Source organism: Pleurodeles waltl, chromosome 9, assembly GCF_031143425.1.
Source record: "Pleurodeles waltl isolate 20211129_DDA chromosome 9, aPleWal1.hap1.20221129, whole genome shotgun sequence".
Lineage (NCBI taxonomy): Eukaryota > Metazoa > Chordata > Amphibia > Caudata > Salamandridae > Pleurodeles > Pleurodeles waltl.
Window position 1 is genome coordinate 637,512,072 of NC_090448.1, and position 21,288 is coordinate 637,533,359.

At 42.0% G+C, this 21,288-nt stretch overlaps 1 protein-coding gene across 1 annotated transcript in view; it reads right to left on the reverse strand.

The window, feature by feature from the left end:
- The window catches only part of LOC138259788 (protein jagged-1b-like), a 439,654-nt gene that overhangs the window by 120,691 nt on the left and 297,675 nt on the right, over positions 1-21,288 (reverse strand). Inside the window, exons 3-4 of the mRNA XM_069207676.1 lie at positions 4,719-4,779; positions 3,268-3,522 (exon numbers count right to left, since the gene is read on the reverse strand). Coding sequence (XP_069063777.1) covers positions 3,268-3,522; positions 4,719-4,779 — 316 coding nt within the window. The remainder of the gene's footprint in view (positions 1-3,267; positions 3,523-4,718; positions 4,780-21,288) is intronic.

Genomic DNA, 21,288 nt, shown 5'->3' on the forward strand with positions numbered 1-21,288 from the left:
GTGTGCGTTGGTTTCTCAGGGCGCACACAAAGGATGCGTCAATGTTTTTCCATGCAGCAAGAGCTTTGCGTCGATTTCCGGCATGCAGGCTTGAATCCTCTCCGGGTTGCAGGGTATTTGGACACCCTGGGGAAGATGCAAAGATATTCTGGGCGTGCAGGACGAAGTCACAGGAGCTGCGTCGATCTGGTGGGCGATGCAGGGAAATTTCTGTTGCACGGCAGGCGCTGCATCGATAGTTCCTTGTAGGAAGTCGGGGCTGCATCGTTCCAGTTCGGCAATGTGTTGATACAGTGGCCCGTGCATCGAAGTTCGGATTGCAATGCTGGCGCTGCGTTAATCTCCATTCGGGGAGCCGGGCTGCGTCATTCCGGTTCAGCGTGCGGTGATTTTCTCACTGCAGTGCAGGCTGTGCGTCGATTTTCGCCGCACAAGGAGTTCTTTGCAGAGGTGAAGTCTCTTTGGCCCTGAGACTTCAAGGAGCAGGAGGAAAGCTCAATCCAAGCCCTTGGAGAGCACTTCTCAGCAGAGCCAGAGGGCATCAAGGCAGCAGGGCAACAGCAAGGCAGCAGTCCTTTACAGCAAAGCAGTCAGGTGAGTACTTTGGGCAGCCAGTCAGCTTCTCTTGGCAGGCTGCAGGTTCAGGTCCAGAAGTGTCTGAGTTGATAGGGTCATGGACCCTGCTTAAATACCCAAATGTGCCTTTGAAGTTGGGGAGACTTCAAAGAGTGGCTTAGAAGTACACTAGGTCCCATTTCAGTTCCATCCTGTCTGCCAGGGTCCCAGGATGGGGGTTTGGTAGTCCATTGTGTGAGGGCAGGCCACTGTCCTTTGACATGTAAGTGTCAGGCCCTCCATCCTCCCAGCCCAGGAAGACCAATTCAGTATGCAGGTGTGTGCAGGTGTGACTGAGCATCCTGTGTTTGGGGTTGTCTGAGTGAAATGCACAAGGGAGCTGCCAACTAACCAAACCAGACATGGATTGTAAGGCACAGAAGGATTTAAGTGCAGAGAAATGCTCGCTTTCTAAAAGTGGCATTTCTAAAATAGTAATATTCAATCCAGCTTCACCAGTCAGTAGGATTTTGTATTACCATTCTGGCCATACTAAATAAGACCTTGTTACTCATTTCGGATCAGAATCTACCACTCAAACAGTATATGAGAGTGGCCCCCATGCTAGCCTATGAAAGGAGCAGGCCTCACGGCAGTGACAAAACAAATTTAGGAATTTTACACTACCAGGACATATAGAACACTTGTTCAAGTCCTGACTTTTACTTATATAGCACCCTGCCCTATGGGTTTCCTAGGGCCTACGTTATGGGTGACTTTTATGTAGAAAAGGAGAGTTTAAGGCTTGGCAAGTACTTTTAAATGCCAAGTCTAATTGGCAGTGAAACTGCACACACAGGCCCTGCAATGGCAGGCCTGAGACATGGTTAGAGGGCTACTTATGTGGGTGGCACAACCAGTGCTGCAGCCCACTAGTAGCATTTAACTTACAGACCCTGGGCACATGTAGGGACTTGTAAGTAAATGAAATAAACCAATGTTACCATGTTTTAAGGGAGAGAGCATATGCACTTTAGCACTGGTTAGCAGTGGTAAAGTGTGCAGAGTCCTAAAACCAGCAAAAACAGTGTCAAAAAGTGGAGGGAGGCAGGCAAAACGTTGAGGGTGACCACCCTAAGGCTGGCAGGTCTAACAGACGGTTTGTTCATTTGTCCTAAAAAGATTGCAAAGCCTACTGGGGCTCGGTCAGTGACAATTTTTAGGACGCACAATGCTAGAGAGAGAATTCAAGACCCTCCAGAAGGTGTCAGGGCAAGGCCATCTGTTGCTGAAAACCAACTTGTACATGGAACCCTAGCTCGCAGTTGTCACCTCTAATCATTTTCGATTCCTGTTGACCAGATTTAGGTTAAATATGTTGCCCCAGCTTTTAGCATTTCCTCGGGGCACCTTCTCTGAAGAGGCATCTTCTCTGGCACCATGTAGCTGCGACCAAGTGTCTCCACAGAATGCCATGAATTTTCCTTTGTTCTGCGAATGTTATGAGTTCCCAAGAAAGGCTTATTTAACCCCCCTTTTTAAGGAGAGAGATTTTAAACAAAAACACCCTGCTCTTTTGTTTTTAAAAATGCTCTCTGGGGCTATTGTTTTTTATGTTGCCATTTTCTTAAAGGCTGTTGTGAGATCAAGGAACTCGATGAGGGATTGACTGTAGTCTTGCCCAGCTGTATGAATTTTTGAGCAATCATGTATTTTTACGATATCTACTATTAGTATTGTTTTAACCTAATGTGTATTTGTTGTATATTATGTATGCTTTAAGGGTTTTTTTTATTATTGCCGAATTAAGATTTATTTGATATGATTTTATTAGAGACCTAGGGAGAGTGTTAAATCGGTTGATTAGATGTCAATTTGTGTTCTGTTTCACGGTAATAGGCAAAATAATCAAGTCCTTAAAGAAACAATAGACAGACTTAGAGCAGCTCAGAAGCAAGATCAAGGTGATCTAAAATGAATTGCTTTAAGAGAGGAGAGGTAGTGGTCTCTATAATTACTAATAGTTCTGGTCCTTGATATCGGGTACAATTTATAGTTACTTTAGGATACAAGTTATGATTATAACTGGTGGACATGAGTGGTTTTCATTTTACCAAAACGGGATCCATGGGTAAAGTGAAGAGGAACGGATAAGCAAAGAGAAATGGATACACATACAGCAAAACTACATGAAAAGACATTATAGGAAAGTCAAAATTTATGAAAAGATGTTTTGGTTAAAATAATACACTGCATATTAAAACAATGTTATTGTAAAAGATTTTTTTTCAAAAATGAATTTTGCAAAAGATGTTTTGGAAAACAATGTTATCAGATGGAACCGTAAAATGAGAGAGAGAGAGAATGAGATCAATTACAATTTGTTTCTGTACTTGCAATGTAAAATGAGGTTTGGACATTGCTTTCACTATTGGTTTAGTAGAGCACTCTGTTAGGACTTGTGCAATATGTTTTTGTGTTCTTCCATAATCTGTAATCAAGGTGGAAGGAGCTATGTCTATACACCAGTGCCACTATATGATGGGAGAGGCACAGCTACGGTGCTTGCTCATGCATTATGATGAATGTGCCTTTTTACATACAAAGATTAATACTCAACCTCATCTCCCAGGTTGTACGACTACAGTATGAGAAAAACTATTTATTTACAAGAGAAAAAAATCTCTCACGCAACAAACCCATTCCCCATACCTTGTTTACACTCAGGGCCACTCCATCCCTCCAGACACACCTTGTGGCCTCCGGAGTCGCAGGTATTGTGTCCAAAGAAGTCATCGCGGCGACGGCAGAGTTTGTTGCATGAGGGGCCATAGTAGTGCTCCGCGCACCTCACCCGGATCTTGTACTCAATGATAACCGCCCGGCCATGGTGCTGGAAGGGCTGCCAGTGGTCGCCTGGGCTCAGCATGCCAGAGTGCGTGACTCGATCTATCAGCTGTCTTTCATCTTCCAAAAACAAAAAAAAAGGATTTAACAGTTCGCAATGGTTGCCTCTTGGGTTTATCAACAGCAACACAGAAGGACACAAGACTTACTTGACAATAGTCTGCGACCACTATAATGTAGGATTGTTCAAGAATTAAAATCTCTACTAAGCACAATGATGGCATGATTGGAAATGTTATCAAACAACCTTTAACCCAATGTTGACATTGTGAGAAATCACATTACATGCAAGGGAATATGGGATCAGTGAAGAGTATCATGTGGTTTCTGAGTTACACCGGTGCCACGAGAAATAAATGTTCTGATTTGTATTGTATTTGTATTTACATAGCAAATGCCGGAAAATGACAAAAATGAGTGACCTTTGTGCACTCTGTGCACTTTTAACTTCGCTACCACATCTTGTCATCACAAAGCATTGGTCTTGTGTGGCACAGCGCACTCAAGGAGTCCCGTGCAGGGAAGGTTACAGAGTCTCCAGTTGGTGACAGGGCTCGAGGAGGAGGAGATTTGAGGTTTATTCATCCACCAATGAGGTGTGGAAGCTCCAGAGCCGATTCGAGTGCCATACCTCAGCCCCTGTGACAGTTGAAAGTACAAATTCGGCAAGGGATTCATTTAGTAAAACTTCAACTCTAGATAAAGATATGACCAACAGACCATATTTTTTACCCTTGGTGCCGGATGTTACTAAAGGGGATTTTTGGAAAATGAGGCGCTCACTATTATGTCCTATATAAAGTCTCCTATTGGCGGTGCTATCCTAGATTGTTCCCCAAAACAGCCTAAATGTGAAAGCCAAGGGCTATCTTTCAATAAATAGTAACAAGTGAATCTATTGTCTCACGTATGAGGCTTGAGTGCTTCCATTGTTATTATTTACAAGTAAATCTGGACTAAGGCCCTGCGTGACTGACTGCAAATCACAAGGAGAATGGGGAACAAACCTTTGCTCCTCCTTTCAAGTCTCAATGGAATGTATCTATGGTTTGCCATTTCGATTGTAGTTGCCAACCACTGAACAGATACCGATGTCTCAAAGCATTTCCTAGTCATAGACAAAGTGGAAGGGTGGAATTAAAATATATTCCTGGCCCCTTGTAATACACCCAACAAGTGTAATCCCGCAGTCCTTCCAGGAGTCCAATGCCATTGCAGCGCCATGCCAATGCAGTGGTGTAAATTATGCTTCTTACCTGCGTCATCATCTGTGTTGTTGACCAGGTCCCAGGCTTCAAGAACGAGAGAGTAGGATTTCTATATTAAACAAAGTAGACAAAAAGTGGTGAGAGGAAGGGTGAGGACATTTCATCACTGACAGCTCAGTTCAAGGCCATTTGGACAACACAGTGCTGAGCATCAGTGCAATAATACTACTTCTCTTAGAAATCCCATAATCTCTTCCAAGACAAACAACATGCTACATGGGCAATAATGATGATCGCAGGAACACCATCACCCAACACCAATTCTTCCAGATGTTCTATAACAGCACCAGCAATGCTAACACACACCACTTTGGCAAAACCTAAGCTCTCTGTTAGTCCACCATGAGCTCAACAGAATGGGGTCCACCAAACAGGAGCCCATGACATCTAAAGTCAACATTATCAATGATTCCCTGGCATCTCCGTCCAACACAATGATGACATGTGGGTTACGTTATCAATGGCAGCACACTATTCACATATTTTCACCCTTTCTCCTGCCAGAAACTACAGCTTAAGCCACTAATATGTTTACCACACCTTAACTCCTAATGGTACTCCTTCTACCCCTTCACCAGTCCAATGATCTTCTCTCACTCACACACACACACACCACTCACTCCCCCTCCCCGCACACACAAGCATAAACCTCGACTGATGCACAGTTGCACAAACTACCAGACATCAAGCTCAACATTTCCCTAATGGATGACATATCTCACTCGTCATCCACTAACTTTTCTCTATTCGGTAACCATTCAAGATTACCTCATGAAACTCGTGAGCGAATCGAGAGTCGTCCTTGTATGCTCCTCTCTATTGCTCCTTTGAAGAAGATCATGGCTGTGCTACGCAATTGGGTTCTGGCACCTCTGCCCATAGTCTAAGATAGTGTAAGGGCAACTATTAAAGTCAATTACCACATTTCTAAACACTGGCATATATTCTTCAGAGACTTAACTCATTGAATCAAAACATACACTGAGCAAGAGATGATCTAGTGCTTTTGTCATTCTTTTCATGCAAAATGTGACATGCGCTCTTTAGAGGATAACATCAAAGCAAAAAAAAACAAAATGACTGATACTTCAACAGGTCAAAGTCACTTGACCCACCACATAGTTTTACATTTTAAGCTCCCAGGTTTAAGCTCCCTAGTTTAAGCTTGTACCATCTGCTTTTCGTCAACTACCAAGACTAAACTCATGCCCCAAACCTTTTGTGTTACCATCAGTGGCAGCCATAACTTTTAGCAGGGAGGGGGCGGGGGACCACACATGCACATAAACACACTCACTCACACCCATGCATTCACACATGTGCGCACACACACACACACACACCTATTCACAACACTCACTAACTCAAATACACATACATACGTGCATTCACACATACCACATGCACGCATCCACCAAACATGAAAGAGCAAAACGTACTTTCACTGCAGCTTTATAGAAGGGTTGGGACTGCTGCCTTGTCTTTTTGGCTTGCCCAAGGACAGCCAGTGGGGGTAGGCATTAGTCCCTCACTTGACACAGAGAAGAGGGCTCAGTGTGACTACTGACCCCACTCTGTGACAAGGTGTCGCTAATTGACACTAGGCCCAGGGCACTACAGGGCTTAAAACTGAAGTGCCCAGGTCTGAGGCACTCTGTGATGCTCCCATTCGTAATGAGGGTGAAGTCCTCGAGGCACTTTTGCCAGGCTGAGGCGGTCAAGCTCACAGGAGTGTGAAATTCACAGCTTGGCAAAGTTCAGCACAGGCAGCCTGGGCGTTTAGTGCATTTCTAGCTCCTGACTGCCTGACCTGCACAAGAAGACTGTCTGTCAGGCTCATATTTGAGCAGCCTGACAGACACTCTTCTTATTAGGAAAATGGCGGGGTGGGGGTGGGATGGACCCTCAGCCCATCGACACAGGCCACGGATGGTTACCATCCATGTTAAGAAAGGTGTGTCTTATTTCCGATTGGCCTGCCACCTCCAAACTTTCATCAGGGATGCTAAAAATTATAGCGCACTGCCGAGGGCAATAATGATGGTGAAAGGCCTGAACACTAGTTAAAAGCCTAAGCAGCAGAAGAATACTTTTAATTTAGGGAGAATAGCAATAAGGTTATTAGAACATTCCACCTACTGAGGGTAGAATGTTCTAAATTAAATTAGTGAAAAAAGGGAAAGACAAAGATCGGAATGTTGGAGCAGATCGTCTGTACCAGCCATTATAGGCCCCAAGCCACTCAACATTCCAATGTTCTAATAACAGTTAATGATTTTATTTAAACCCTACAGATTGGCAGAAACAAAGTTACAATTGCATTGATGGTCATAAAATGAACCTGTAACTGATCAATTTTGCTAAAAAAATGTGCCTATTGTGAACTGATGTGGGCAATGCATAGACTTAGGACCTGATTACGGCCTTGGCGGAGGGGCTACTCCGAACAAAAGTGATGGAGTAGCCCATCCGCCATGGTCGTAATCAGGCCCTTAGACATACTAAACACATAAATGGCACTGCGTCAGACTAGTAATGATGGGGGCTCGTCTGGGGACGCATTAGTGGTCTAGCACTACTTTTTCAGTGTGGAGCTCGGACAGACGTATCAGGGGGTCACAGTCAAGGGGAGGAATTATTATGCGTTCCTCTATCAGGGAACTGGCACTGAGGAATTACAAACAGCATTTAATCATTACGCTCAAGCCAGCTTTAGAAATGATTTTGTAATTATAAATTTCCAGCCACGTGCTGGCTTGATTTGCTCATTTGCCACTAAATGTCAACTATATTCCTTGGTAAAAGAGTCCTGAGTTTACCTCTTATTACCCCAATAAGGTCTATTCCATTAAATCTGATCAGGTTAGACACGTTTAATGTGACCTTGGGTCTCTTTAAGAGTCCAGCGGTAGTTCTTAAGGCCAGCCCATTGTGATTGTAACTGTAACTCTTCAGTTCTGCTGTTTTTCACCTGAATTCTTTGGCAGGTGAAATTTGTAATGGATGGTTTCTTTCGAGATACCAATGCCTATGGTATCAAACACTCCGGAAAGAGGAGAATTCAAAACTGTTTTCCAGCCCACTCATAATAGGGTCCTAAGTATTTCAGTGTTCACTATTTTGAACCCATTACCTTTAATTTTTATTGCGAGAGAATTCCCCAATTATTTATTTTTTTAATCCAATCAAGTTAAGAATAACATTACTGGCCATGTGTTCTTGCAGCTGCTTCACTTACAACTACATTTAACAGCGATTCCAAGGCTAAAGCCAAAAGGTTCTCTCCCTTTCTCATCTCGGATAACATGTAAAATATTTTCTCTTAGTTTAAATGAAACCTTGGCCGCCAGGCATGTAAATATACATTCCTGTACCTACCACCTGAAGCCAATAAGCCTGCACGACTTTTCAGTTATGAAACTAGGAAGAATTCAGGGTGACCGGTGAGTGGCTGCTGAATGGAGGGAATTACAGATTCCAGCAGCACATCATCAGGGTTGGGGTTAGGCATCTTCGCACCACTCACCACTGAGGTCTCCTTATCCATACAAAGGGAATAGAAAAGCGAGAATGGACGACCACTAGAAAGCAGAGAAATTCTAACTCTTAATCAGTCTCTAAGCAGTAACCATATCATGTCTCGCTTAAACGATTGATGTTGATATATTTTAAAGTACTTATCCAATCAATCAACTTTCATTAGATAACATAGACATGTAGGGATACTTGTATAGCTATGTAAAAATAGTGAAAAACATATTAAAATAAACAACAATGAATCGATAATAGAAAATAGCCCAGTTCAAGGGTGTTCCGTGCCTGGCCATAGGTCAGGCCCTGCTCCATAATCAGACTGGGCACGGCTGAAGGCTATACCTAAATGCCCAGTGGATTCTTGGGTTAGAGCTATTGCATGCTGGGCCTTACCAGGGCTGTATTGGATATTGGCCCTAGCATCCCCTCTCCTCAGGATAGGTCCGTCTCTTCACCCACAGCAAAAATGAGCTTTGAGCTCAGCACCCTTTCCTTTCAGTACATGACCAGGCAAAAGGCCAATTCCTGACACCAGGGCATGCTGGAGGCAGTCAAAAGTCGTGCCCAGTGGACTTCTTTCTGTAGCAGTGTGTTTGAGAATTTGAGTGGTGTAATCGATGATGTCAATGGTGATGTGATATGACCAGGACCTCATCAATTATGTCCTTTGTAATATCATCCATGACATTATGAGTGAAGCCATGAGCAGTGCTAGTGTGCGTCGAGAAAGTTGTGGGTTCGGATCATAACCATGAAATTGCTGATGGGAACTTCTATAGTTTTCATTCATTAGTTTCTGATCCAGGAACGCAACAATAACTTCTCTTCAACAAAGTTTTTTTTCTGTGAATGAATGATTTTGGACTTCTTAATGATGAGTTTGTGGCATTTTCCGAAATAGGAAAACACTGTACACAGCATATGTCCATGCATGACGGCTTCTGGTAGTAGGAGGAAGCTTTGGCTGATACTCAGTCCTACTATCCTCAGTTCTGTTTCTATGGGGTATTCTGCAAGGTTCAGCAGACCTTCGATGCAGGTTGTCCTGTAGCTACGCCCTGTCCCCAGTTCCTGCCCTATGCGCAACGCCGATGTTCCCAAAGATGGATGCGCATGGCCCTTTTGCCCTGTGCAGTGGCCATGCCCTGCACCAAGTCCCGTGCCCTCAAAATACTCCTAAAGAGCCATCGGCCACATGCACGTCATTTTGGGTGCAGAGCGGCCTTCCTTCTCTGTCCTGTTTCACGAGCAAATAACTACTATGCACAGCGGGCTCCAAGCAAATCCTTCCACCACTTCTTTTGCTATATCCGGTAACCATGAAAGCTGCTGCACATGGCCCCCGGGAGCAAAAGGGTACACCATGCACACAGGTCTGTGCCTCCAAAACGTGGTGTGCACAGCCTGAACACACGGTGCAGCCTTCATCTACCATCTGTATCCTTCCCCCACCTAGCTCTGGGCACAAACAGGAGCCTCTGGAAATCAGTTCAAGAACATTGTTTTTTTAACTTTTTGGGACCATCCACGTGTCCGTGCAGTTGTGGTGGGCACTCGCGCCCCTCTTCCCCCACCCATATGTTTTGTATAAGGTGGCAGTTCTATCGCAGTATGAGAGCTCACAGGCGACAGCAGCAAGATTTTAAATCGGTAACAACCAACATGATCGCAGCAATTACAATACTGCACCAATTATTGAGCCATTACAGAAAAATATGGGCACGGAATAGACATTGGTAACAAACAACTAACTCAGTCAATCGATTTTTTTCCAGTTGAGGGTCGACTCTCAAGCCAAAAGCTTCTCAAACTCAACTGTGAAAATTAGCGAATAAATCCGACCCTCAGAAGCCCATTAGACACTTGTTTGCAAGACAGATGTCTCACAAACCTATAGGCAGGTGCACATCAATCCAAATAAGGGTCTATTATGAGAAAGGTTCTACATTTCTATATGCCAGTTCGGCTGTAATTCCATTCAGCCATTTTTGCGGTAGAGAGGAGTAAACATTTCAAGGGACGCTAAAATTGGAAGTTCTACGTTTAGGTCACTCAAAAGAACCCTGTCTGCGGCGTGTTGTATAGAGTAGTCAAATTTGCAAAAATTGTTAGGAAAAACAAAACAATGCACACGCAGTGTAAAATGCAATGTGAGCATATCCGCGAAGTTGCTATGGCTGACTCAGAAGCATGTATGGAATGTATACAATATTTTCTCCCTGAATTTCTGCAGTTTTCCTGCAGTCCACTGGAGGTAGCTAATCACACACTTTTGTGCGAAACAGACCGCGACATAATGCAAAAATAATGTATATATTAGGGCAACGGCAGCAGGTAAAACTATTATCCCTGGAGAAGATCTAAGCTGTAAAAAAACATGGCTTGCTTAAAAGTGACTAACAATACAGCTATGCATTAAAATATCCCTTTATAAACCAGACAGATGCTCCAATTCTGCAACGCCACCGTTATTCTCAGTGCAACTTTTTATAGTCAAATCCAGTGCTTCCCAAACATTTAAGAACCACGAAGCACTTTTTAACATTACAAACGTTCATGCCCCACCTACCTTTAAAAGACAAAAGGGGACAATTTTTTAATGTAACTAAAGAATTGTGGCAGTGCACTGTCATTTAGAGCACATTTTCTCCTACAATAGGCACTAAATTAGCACAGACATACAGTTTTACAGACAAAACTATACTGATCACAATTGATAGTCTGTGGAAATTGGGTTTCAGAGAATATCATTTATGCATCACCAAGTCTTCCTTTGATCGTCTTGAAATTGTTGCTTCTATCACACTTCAGAGTTATAAAAGATATGTTTCATTTTCGCTTGCTGACAGGCCATAACCCAGGACCCCAAATCTAGGCCATTGGACCACCCGTGGGGATGGGTTCTAACATTAATTTTTTGCAAGGTTTGGACACCTAGTGATGGAAAATATGTGATAGAAAGTCACCACTCTTTGTCTTTTGTCTGATACTATTGGATTAGCAACCATAGCCGGAAAAAAATGGTTTTCATATTTTTGATAAATAGCATACAAATTCATCATAATATGTGGAAACATAAATATAATTTCACAAGATTGGTTAAATTCAATATAATCAAAAAATAATTGTAATAATAAAAATATAGTCCATAAAATAATAACAATAAAATGTCATTGCATTCCATATATTTTGATATAGATTATATGCATAATTTTCACCTACAATTTCAAATAATAATTGTTGACACATCTTACACAGGCAATGTATGTAATAAGTGAACATAAACACAATTTTATCATTCACATTTGTCGTCATCATCTTCTTCTTCTGAATAGGTGTCATCATTCTCTGTGTCTGTTTGATTTTCACAGGCGGGCAGTCTACACATCAGTGCACTTGAGGTCATTAGACAGCAGACCAGCAGACACATGTTAGCAGTTTGCATTTCCTAATGCAGTTGCAAGCTAGTAGATCTAACATAGCCTGAGGTGCTGGCTGCCCCTCCATCCAGTCCACTATCAGTTGCTCTACTCCCTTGTGTGTTTCCAACTTCCACCCTCTCCCAATTCGGCTAGGTGTCTGTGGATCATTCAGAAGACATCTCTTGCTTTCAGCGGCTTGAAAATTCACACGTTCAGCATGTTTCTTCAGGCAGTCCCTGCAAGGTGGAAGTTGATGACTGTCTATCTCAACCTTCTTTGCATTGAATAGGTGATATCACAAGTCATCCATGTGATGTACCGAAGATTTTGGTGCATACAGCAAGCACGAGAATTGCTCCAAATTGTCCATTAGTTCTTCAGAGAGATCCATTCATCTCCAAGCTGCGAAAATGTTTCCTGGGTATGTCTATTGGTGGATGGGATTTTGAATGCACTTACTTTTCCCTTTTCCTGCAAATGCGCTCACTTGTCAAATTGGGTAAATGTATGGAAACCTATCATAGCCCAACAAACATTTTCACCAAGAATTTAAGCTATTTCCCTAATGCCAAGGACTCACATGCGTATTTTAGTACCACATTTCAGAAACAAGCCATGATTTTGTCATGGAATCACAAATGCATAATAAATACATCAGTGTCATCTGAGCTTATCATTACTGCCTCATAACCCTCATTAGCAGCATGTGCAGCATGCAGTAACAAACGATCATCTGCTTCTTCGTGTGTACTGTTGAGATCGAGCACTTGGTGGCTCCCTTCAGTTGTAATTTTGTAGCATTTATCTTCACATTTCGCAAAGTGTTTTATTCTCAATTTTTACAAAATACTCTGTTTTTCTCCATTCATTAACATGAAATGTGATGATAGTTGTTTTATTCCTTATGTGGCTTGGAAATTTCCTCCAATGTCTGACAACCTGGGAAGGTGAGATGCTCTGTAACTGGTGTTTGAGTTCTTACCCTCTGATTGTACTTTCACTGATCTTATTAGACGTCTCATTGTACGTATCAAACACAACATTGATTCTTTGACTCCTGTTTCCTTCCTGCAAAGCCATGGGCAAGACAGACATAGCCACCTCACGAAAGTTTGATGCCTCTCCCTTAACTCTCTGAACAATAACCATGGGCCACATGTACAAAGATCTGGTTTTGCAACTTGCAGTTTGCGACTCGCAAAACCGGATGTACAACAGTGTCAATGACACTGTCTGCAATTCGCAATGGGGTCGCACATGACCTACCTCATGAATATTCATGAGGTAGGTCGCAATTTGCGACCCTATGGGGAATGGTGGCACTCACAGGGATGGTGGCCTGCTGGTGTCAGCAGACCACAATGTCTGTGACTGCTTTTAAATAAAGCAGTATTTTTTTTTTAATGCAGCCCGTTTTCCTTAAAGGAAAACGGAATGCATTTCGAAAACAAAAATGAAAAAAAATTTTCGCATGCACTCACAAAGGGCAAGGGGTCCCATGCATATGGGAATGGGTTATCACCAATTTAAAATTGGTGCTAACTGTGATTATTTTGAGACCACATTCGTGGTCACAAAACAAGCATACATACCACTTAGATTCGGTATTAGGAAGGGACACCCTTGACACGCCCCTTCCTAATATGAATCCCAAAACCCAAACTGCGATTCGGTAACAGGTTACTGAATCGCAGTTTGGGCTTTGTACATCCCAAAAGCATTTTTTTAGTAGCAAAGGGGCCGATTCTGTGAATCGGCACTTTTGCTACTAGAAAAATGCTTCGTACATCTGGCCCCATATCGTCAATCAGTGTAGCAGAATTTCTAGATATTTCGTCAGCAGGGGTAACATTTTTCTGCAAGTATGTTCCTTAAAAGGCCTTGTTTGCCTTTTGCAATAGACACTCTGGAATTGCTAAGGCCCAGGGTAAAGGTCCTAAGGGATGAGTGAGTGCATCCGCCATTTGAAGGTTCTGATTCTGTGCTGTCACAATTTGACCAAATAATGCTTTGTCTGCTGTGCCTGCCATTGGTGTTCACTGCCTTCTTCTTGGATATGTTAGTGAAGGTTTTTATTTTGTTCATTTTCATTGGGACATGAAACTTCTTAAAAGGTGGATTATTCTCAAGTCGCTCAAGTTTGAAGTCTGTATAGAACTGTTTACCTATTTCATGTGTCTTCATTATATTGGATACTATGTCTTGTGATGCCTTTTTTGCAATGGAGAGACTAATAAGATCATGTGGCCCAACAAATGGGTTTAACCAGCTTTGAACCAGACTAACAGATCTCGTAATAGTATCCTCGTCTTTTTCAATTTGTGACTTATGTAGTGTGTGAGTAAGAGCTAATCTATTCTCATGAACCATTTCCTTTATCTGATCCAAACAGGCGCTTTCTGTGTTCAGCCTTCATATGATATCTTTTCACAGTACCCCCCTTGAGGATGAACCTTGTTGTACCCCCAGGAGTCTGTGTGTCTTTGTTATTACCTCTATCGCTTGATGGACCGGAATTCCTCCAAATGGATTGAACTGTAAAGCACCCGTTGATGAAGTTGTGGTGTATCTCTGGATGTATCAATGTAAGTAATGTCATTTTGGCATAGTATACAGAAATATATTTAGTGTAGTTCCTACTGTCACACTCAAACCCCCATGGGACCATAGAGCATATAACAGTAAAATGTGAATGCCAATTTCCTTCTCAAACAGCATGCAGCAGAGCCAGCAAGACATTTTCAACAATATCTGCATAAGGCATGCAAAATGCAGAGAAATCTCCATTGTCAGGACAAAGATGTTTCAGGAATACATCTCAAAGCTGTTTAACTTCGGCATAGGCAGCATTCTGCAAAAGGTCATCTAATCTTTGTTGGCATAGGTCTTTTGCAAAATCATTATCATCCTCATTGAAGGAGTAGACTACCTGAATGGTCTCTTCGTAATTCTTCTCCACCCAGGGGATACATTCCAACCAAGCCAGTTTCAACATAGCTTCATACACACGCTTGTGTACTCGAACTGCACAATTGTAAATATGACCTTCCACTACTGATGATATTGGTCCTTCTGCTATCATGTCTGCTTCAATGCAAAAGTTGCAAATGCCAGAGTCTTGAAAGCGTTTTCCAAGAATGGACATAACATTGCAAATGGTGTGAAAGGTACCCATTCAAAGAATGATCCTGTCGTATGTTGCTTAATGCTTCCACACAGTCTCAGTTGCTTTTGCGTAGAGAGCTTGATCCATGACCACTACAATTTTAGCCAAATGCATTTATTTCCTTATCACCTGTGACTGTTTCAAAATTTCAGAAACAGTTGTCAACTCAGTTACAGGAGCATTAATGGTGGGTAAGTAGCCAATGGAATCCTGTGATACACTAACTAGGTCTCTAGTACTGGTGTTAAATTCTGACCAACTTGGTATTATCTGTACGAGGCTCACTTGTCTTGTAACAACCCAGATTATATTCTTACTTTGTGCAAACTTTAAATGGACAACGCATTACTGCATGACTTTGGTACTTGTCATCAATGGCTGAGGCCCAACTCGTTCACCTAGAAACCTACATGAACAATTCTTCAGTATTTGAGGTGGTCAAAGTTATTTGCTTTTGTTTCTCAATGCTTGGGAGAGGAGCTTTAAAGGGTTGTGGTCTAAACAACTCGGGCTGTACAGCTATACCGTTGACTCAATGAGTTGCCCCTTAATAGGTAGAGTCTCTTCCAGCCTATCAATGTTATCCCATGCTAAGTTAGTGAAACATGAGGCTGAATGTCAGCTACAAGAACAATTTTTTAATTTAAGGTAGCAGCAGGTTTCTGAAGACACAAGACGGTAACATTTTCATCCAGCTGTAAGTATGAAATCCCATGACCAAGTCTGTTTAATGTCCAAATGATTTCAACATTGCCTGCCAGCGTTTTTACAGCGAATGGGAGCAATAATTGCTTGGGGGTTTCGGCTGGCCATTTGTGACTGCATATATAACCTCATGGCTGACTGCATAATTGCATAAGTAAGGTGTCCCTTTTGGACGGCTTTGTGTTTTCTGGATCTCCAGCCAGAAGCCCTTATAGGAACCTTTAAGGTAATCAGGCACTGTAAAAGAATCTTTACCAACATTTGATGGATAATATGGCCATGGTGTTAATGTCAACTTTGTTTTAATCATTGTTCTTATGTGCAATGATGTTACAACGTCCTGTAGTATGACATCATGTTGGGCCAGTAATTTTCCTTAGTTGTCTGGGAATATGTGGAGGCTGTCACCAAACTCTCAGCCTAATTGTCTTCTAATATGCTTCTTGGTTGATTGGTCTATTCCCTGTATTCCTCTATCTACATGTCATGAGGGTTTCAAGCTTTTCAGTGAGAGTCATCACACGTATTACCTCTTTGTTAGGAATAATCACAGTTCTAATGTATTGAATTAGTTCATCATATGCTTCATCTCTCATATTTTTGTAGTGATCATCGGTTTGAATGCTACATGCACGACCTTCCTCCTTTGCTTTAACCCTTGTATAGCACCTATACTAAGATGCATGATGATGGGCTTCTGCAGCCACTATGTCCCTACTACAAACTGCTAAGATCTTTGAATCACAATTAATGGTTGCACACTCTCGAAGCCTTTTCCCAACTCTAAGCTCCGTTGTCTTGATACATTTCTTACGCGTTGATGTTTCCTTGTAGCATGTTATCTTTCCACAAAATATACATTCTTCAGAATACACATTTGACTTTAATGATGTTCTTCTGTTCAAGCGTTTACTTGTGGACTAACTTGCTCCAGCATCATCACTGACACTTGCTTCAGCATTTTGCTTAATAGTCTGTAAATCTCTCTTCATAGTAAACAGGCTCCTGTACTTCCTGTAGTAAAATACTTGGGGAACCGTGTTGCTTTCCACATTTCTATCAATGTCTAATAGTGGAATGTGATTCCTTACTTTAGCTGCCTCTAACCAAGTTTTCCATGATGAGTAGTCCTGCAGGATTGTCAGCGTAACTCCATGTTAGACAGGTGACTATAAATGAATTATACACAGGGGATTAGAGGGATAGGATGTGCTACTTTCAGTCTTCTTCATGATGCTGCACAGTCATTCTCTACCAGATTTGGAAAACGTAATTAATTAAAAAAATATATACATTTTACTTGGTGTACTTAGTATAATCATAATTACTATTATAATTATTATCAATTTACATAATCACATTTTACTGTAATTGCAATTTTTAATAATAACATTCACAATAATACAAATTATGAACAAATTTCCATTTACATCAAGGTGTCTTGGGAGTGGAGTGGTAACTCACAAAAGGAAAAGAGGTATGACTTGCTATCACATATTTTCCATCTCAAGACATCCATAGCTTGCCAATAATTCATATTAGAACCCATTGCCCCAAGTGGTACCAATAACATGGTTGGCTTAAGGCTAAGCATACAGTTCATTTACAGGTATTTACATTCTGTTGTGTGTTACAAATCTGATATCCTATCGCCTTTGCCTTCACACTCTCTGTACTCCACCAAGACTGTCATATATTTCACTTTTCTTTCTCTGACAGTAAAATGAGAACCGTTTGTCAACACCAATCCCCTTATTAAAACAACAAGCAGCAATGTCAGAAGCCAAATGTTTGACCTCTGTCTTCGAAGCGCAGAAAATGTGACAAGCTAAAAGACATCTTCATTGATTGTTTGGACTTTCACAACCCCCCAAACATAATTTCACACCCAAAGTTTGTGAAATAAAAGACCTCAAAGCATTATGTATCTCCTCTTTAATAAACTGCATCCGACATCAACAGTTCAACAATGACACACGAGTGCAAACAAGCATTTCACAACTGAGCTTTACGAAAGATATTCACGGGTCCGGCTTAAGAGGTCCATTTAGATAGCTTTGCCGACTCTGAAGTAAGATTCTGTACTCTTTACCTGGGGTGACATCAAAACTCATTAAGATGGAAATGATGGTTCCCCACATATAATACTGAACCTATCTGATGCCCCTAAAATAGTACACCTTTACTGTGTCACCTGCCTCTTCCAAACAGGCTTTTAGGATAAGATTTTGGCAGGGCTACACATACCCAGGCACCCCCTACAGTGAAGGGGTGGCCAAATCCTTAAAAGGGTGGTTCCTGTCAATGTTGGTCCTGACAGTCTAAGGCCAATGGATACCTGTGAAATATGAGAGACTCAGGGGGCATTTTGAGGGAGGGCATAACTTTGAGTTATGTCAGTGGATTGTGGACTAATCAAGTTTGTTTGAGTGTGAGGCAGATTATCAGTCCTTCCTTTCTGACTTTCACCATGGAATTTATAACACCCCAGGCTCCAATATCGGCCTTCTACTGTTCAACCTTTACCACAATTCCCAACTAGATAGTCCTTTTTCTTCACCTGCCACTACTTGCAGATACAGCTAGACAAACCTGTCTGAACTTAGAATCTCAAACATCAGTTTCCCAAAGTTGAAGACTGAACAAGCATCTAAATCTAAATGCCAGCAAGTTTGACATTCTGAAATGGGGCAATAGGAGCAGCGTTCAATTAAACCTCCGGAGTACAACCTAGCTCTGCGCTCCAGCTAATATATCCAACTAATCGGGAGTCACTTTGGATGAAAAATCCACCTTAGCACAGCAGATCGAATCCTTAGTGAAGCCTTCCTTCCTTTAGCCACTGTATTTGGATTTTTCCCTTCTGCTGATTCCAGCTTTGATTGTCTGCCACCCTCTCTGACTGAGACTAAAACAACACACTCTACCTTGATGCATCCGTTTACTTTGTGTGTGGATTCCAAGCGAACAGAACAGATTTGCAATGCTACATGTCTCTCTCCTTACAATCACTTCACTGACAGTCATTCACAAATGGAATACAGTGCTTAGTTCATAAAAAATGTACATGCCAGCCACCAAACCTTTCATTATAAGGTCGTGGGACCCAGCAGGGAGGACAGCCTTCCCTGCAGCTTCATCACCCCTACCACCTACAGTCTTGAAAACCTCTGCATGCTGTCCTTTGTTTAATTTGAGACAATGGCTGCCATTGGGGCCCACTGGCACTCATTTGTGTGGACCAGCACTTATTTTCACTCAACAAATATTTAGAGGGAGCAAGAAAGGGAAAAACACACAAAAAGGTAAAGAAGGAGGAAGAGAGTGGCTGAAAAACATTCAAAGGGAGAAAGGAGGAACTTGCAAGAGTAATATAAAGGGAACAGGGAGTGTCTGGTAGTGGATTAAAGAGGCATGATGTATTTTTAAGACTATGCAGCTTTGATATTTGGTGTGCCCACATTTAATACCATCAACTTCGAGCTTCAGAGCAGCACTTTGGGCATCAGCATTTATTATTTTGCAAATAAAACACTGATGCTGCCTATCCAGTCTGAGACTGACAGAGTGAGATAATTCTACTTTTATTTTCCAAAGTGGTTCATGGAAACAAAAGAAGGTCTGCCAATATACTGAAATGCTGTGCTGGATGTCCTTGTACTAATTCTATGCCTTTTGGAAATAAAAGGAGGACTAATCTGTGTTTCCTTTACTCAGACGAGAACTGGGACAATGCAGGAGGTTGCAAAGAGCCCCAAACCCAAGAAATGAGAGCTATTGGTCCCCATTACGAGCACAAATTATCGGGATCTCATTTTAAGCATGTGCATTGCATGCCTGACCCTCCAAAGGACTAAGCCAATATCAATACAGAGAAGGAAGAGTTATTGGCATTTGTTTGTCCTTCACCAAAAGAGAAAGGTTTTTATTGAGACCTTCAGTTTTATATGCTGCACTAGAGAGGCACCAGGTTCTTTGACTAAATTGCTAAACTGTTTCCAATCCTTGCCCATTCACAACAGGATTAAAGATCCCTCTCTTCTCGAACAACCATAAAAAGGTAATGGTTTCTCATCTCCATCATTTAATGGCACACTGCCCACATGCATGCTTCCAGTATCTTCATGACCACCTTTGAGTACTCCTAAATATGGCCATTTATTCAACGCTGAAAGACTTTCTGTTTGACTCCAACCCCAACTCAATGCAGATGTAAGAGAGGTGTGTCGGAAACGTGTGCAAACTATAGTATCAAACATGATCACAGCACATCCGTAGCCCTCTCAAATGGTACCTAGCTTGCCCCACATATGACAATGAACACCAAACACACATGCATGGTCAGGCTTACAATCCAATTGCAATACTACTCTGGGAACAGTTAAACACTGTACAAATACCAGAAAGCAATAAAATGAGTATTACATTTTGTAAAGATACTTGCCAGCCCACACTTATATAGACATGGTAAGAAAAAGCTAAAATGTACTTTTAAAAGGATAAAAAGAAATGTTAGCTGTAAGAAACTGGACTATTAATTGGGGTGGGTCGTTACTTACCCTCAAGGAATAATTGCAACACTTATCAGAGTGAACCCTTAAAATCGCTAAAGTAACTTTAGCTCAATCCCCTAGTAGTCATGGCACAGAATAGACAGGCTTCACCTAGGGCAATGTGTAAAGTATGTATCCAGTATCAAAAAAGGAATAAAGTCAAAGAACAAAGCAATACAAATTCCAAACCAAAGTAAAAAAAATAGAGTGCATTTCAACAAATAATGTGAGACCAAAACAACAAAAATCCAAAAAGTGAAACCGAAGACATTAATTTTTAAAGGTTAAAGTAAAAATGGTTCAAAAAAGTGCTAAAGGCTAATGCATGTCAACTGGTCACAATAAACCAGGACCTAGGCATGATTCCAGACTGACCATGATGGAGCTCAGATTGGATACACCACAAGGTTCAGCCCAATTAGAGGTTTTTGCTTGGGACTTAGGGCCTAATTTATATCATGTAAGTATGTAGGCTTCGTTGCAGAAAGATAATGGTTCGCCTGCCAAATTCAGATGTGGACGGACCATAGGTTTAATCATGAGAGACTACTCCATCTCTGCCGTGATTAAACCCCTACCGCGGCCCTGCGGGTTAAGGGTGGTAGGAGGCAGACCTCTAATTCTGCCCACCTAAATCAGATGGACAGAATTAGAAGTCAGTTTTCACTGCTCATACAGCTAGGAAAATCCTGCTGGTAAGGGTCAGTGAAAACTACTAAATGCTATCCTTGCCTTGGGAGGGGACTCCCATGGCATGGGGAGCATTTTCCTTTTGAGAATCAATCTAAAAACAGTTTGGGGCAGGGCTCTGTCACGTTGAGGGAGCTCTGCAGCAAACTGTAAACAGCACTGATTGAAACTGCTGTCACAGCAGTTCCTGCTAATGCCATAGGCAAGACTGCTGGCTTGGAGGTGACTTTTAAATTTGCCAAGCAGAGTATTCTCGGCTTGGCAGACGCTAAGCCTCTGCCTGGTCAATAGAGAAAAATCCTTCCACTAAAATATAAATCAGGCCCTTAGTCTCAAAAGTAGAAGTCAGGGGGGCATGGCTAACCAACATGGCCGAGTGGACTTAATCCACAGAGGGTCCACTTGATACCTACTTGGAGACCACAACAACAATGTCATCCTGCAAGCCAGAGTCTGAAAGTAAGCACCAGAGAGAATAAAATCAGTGG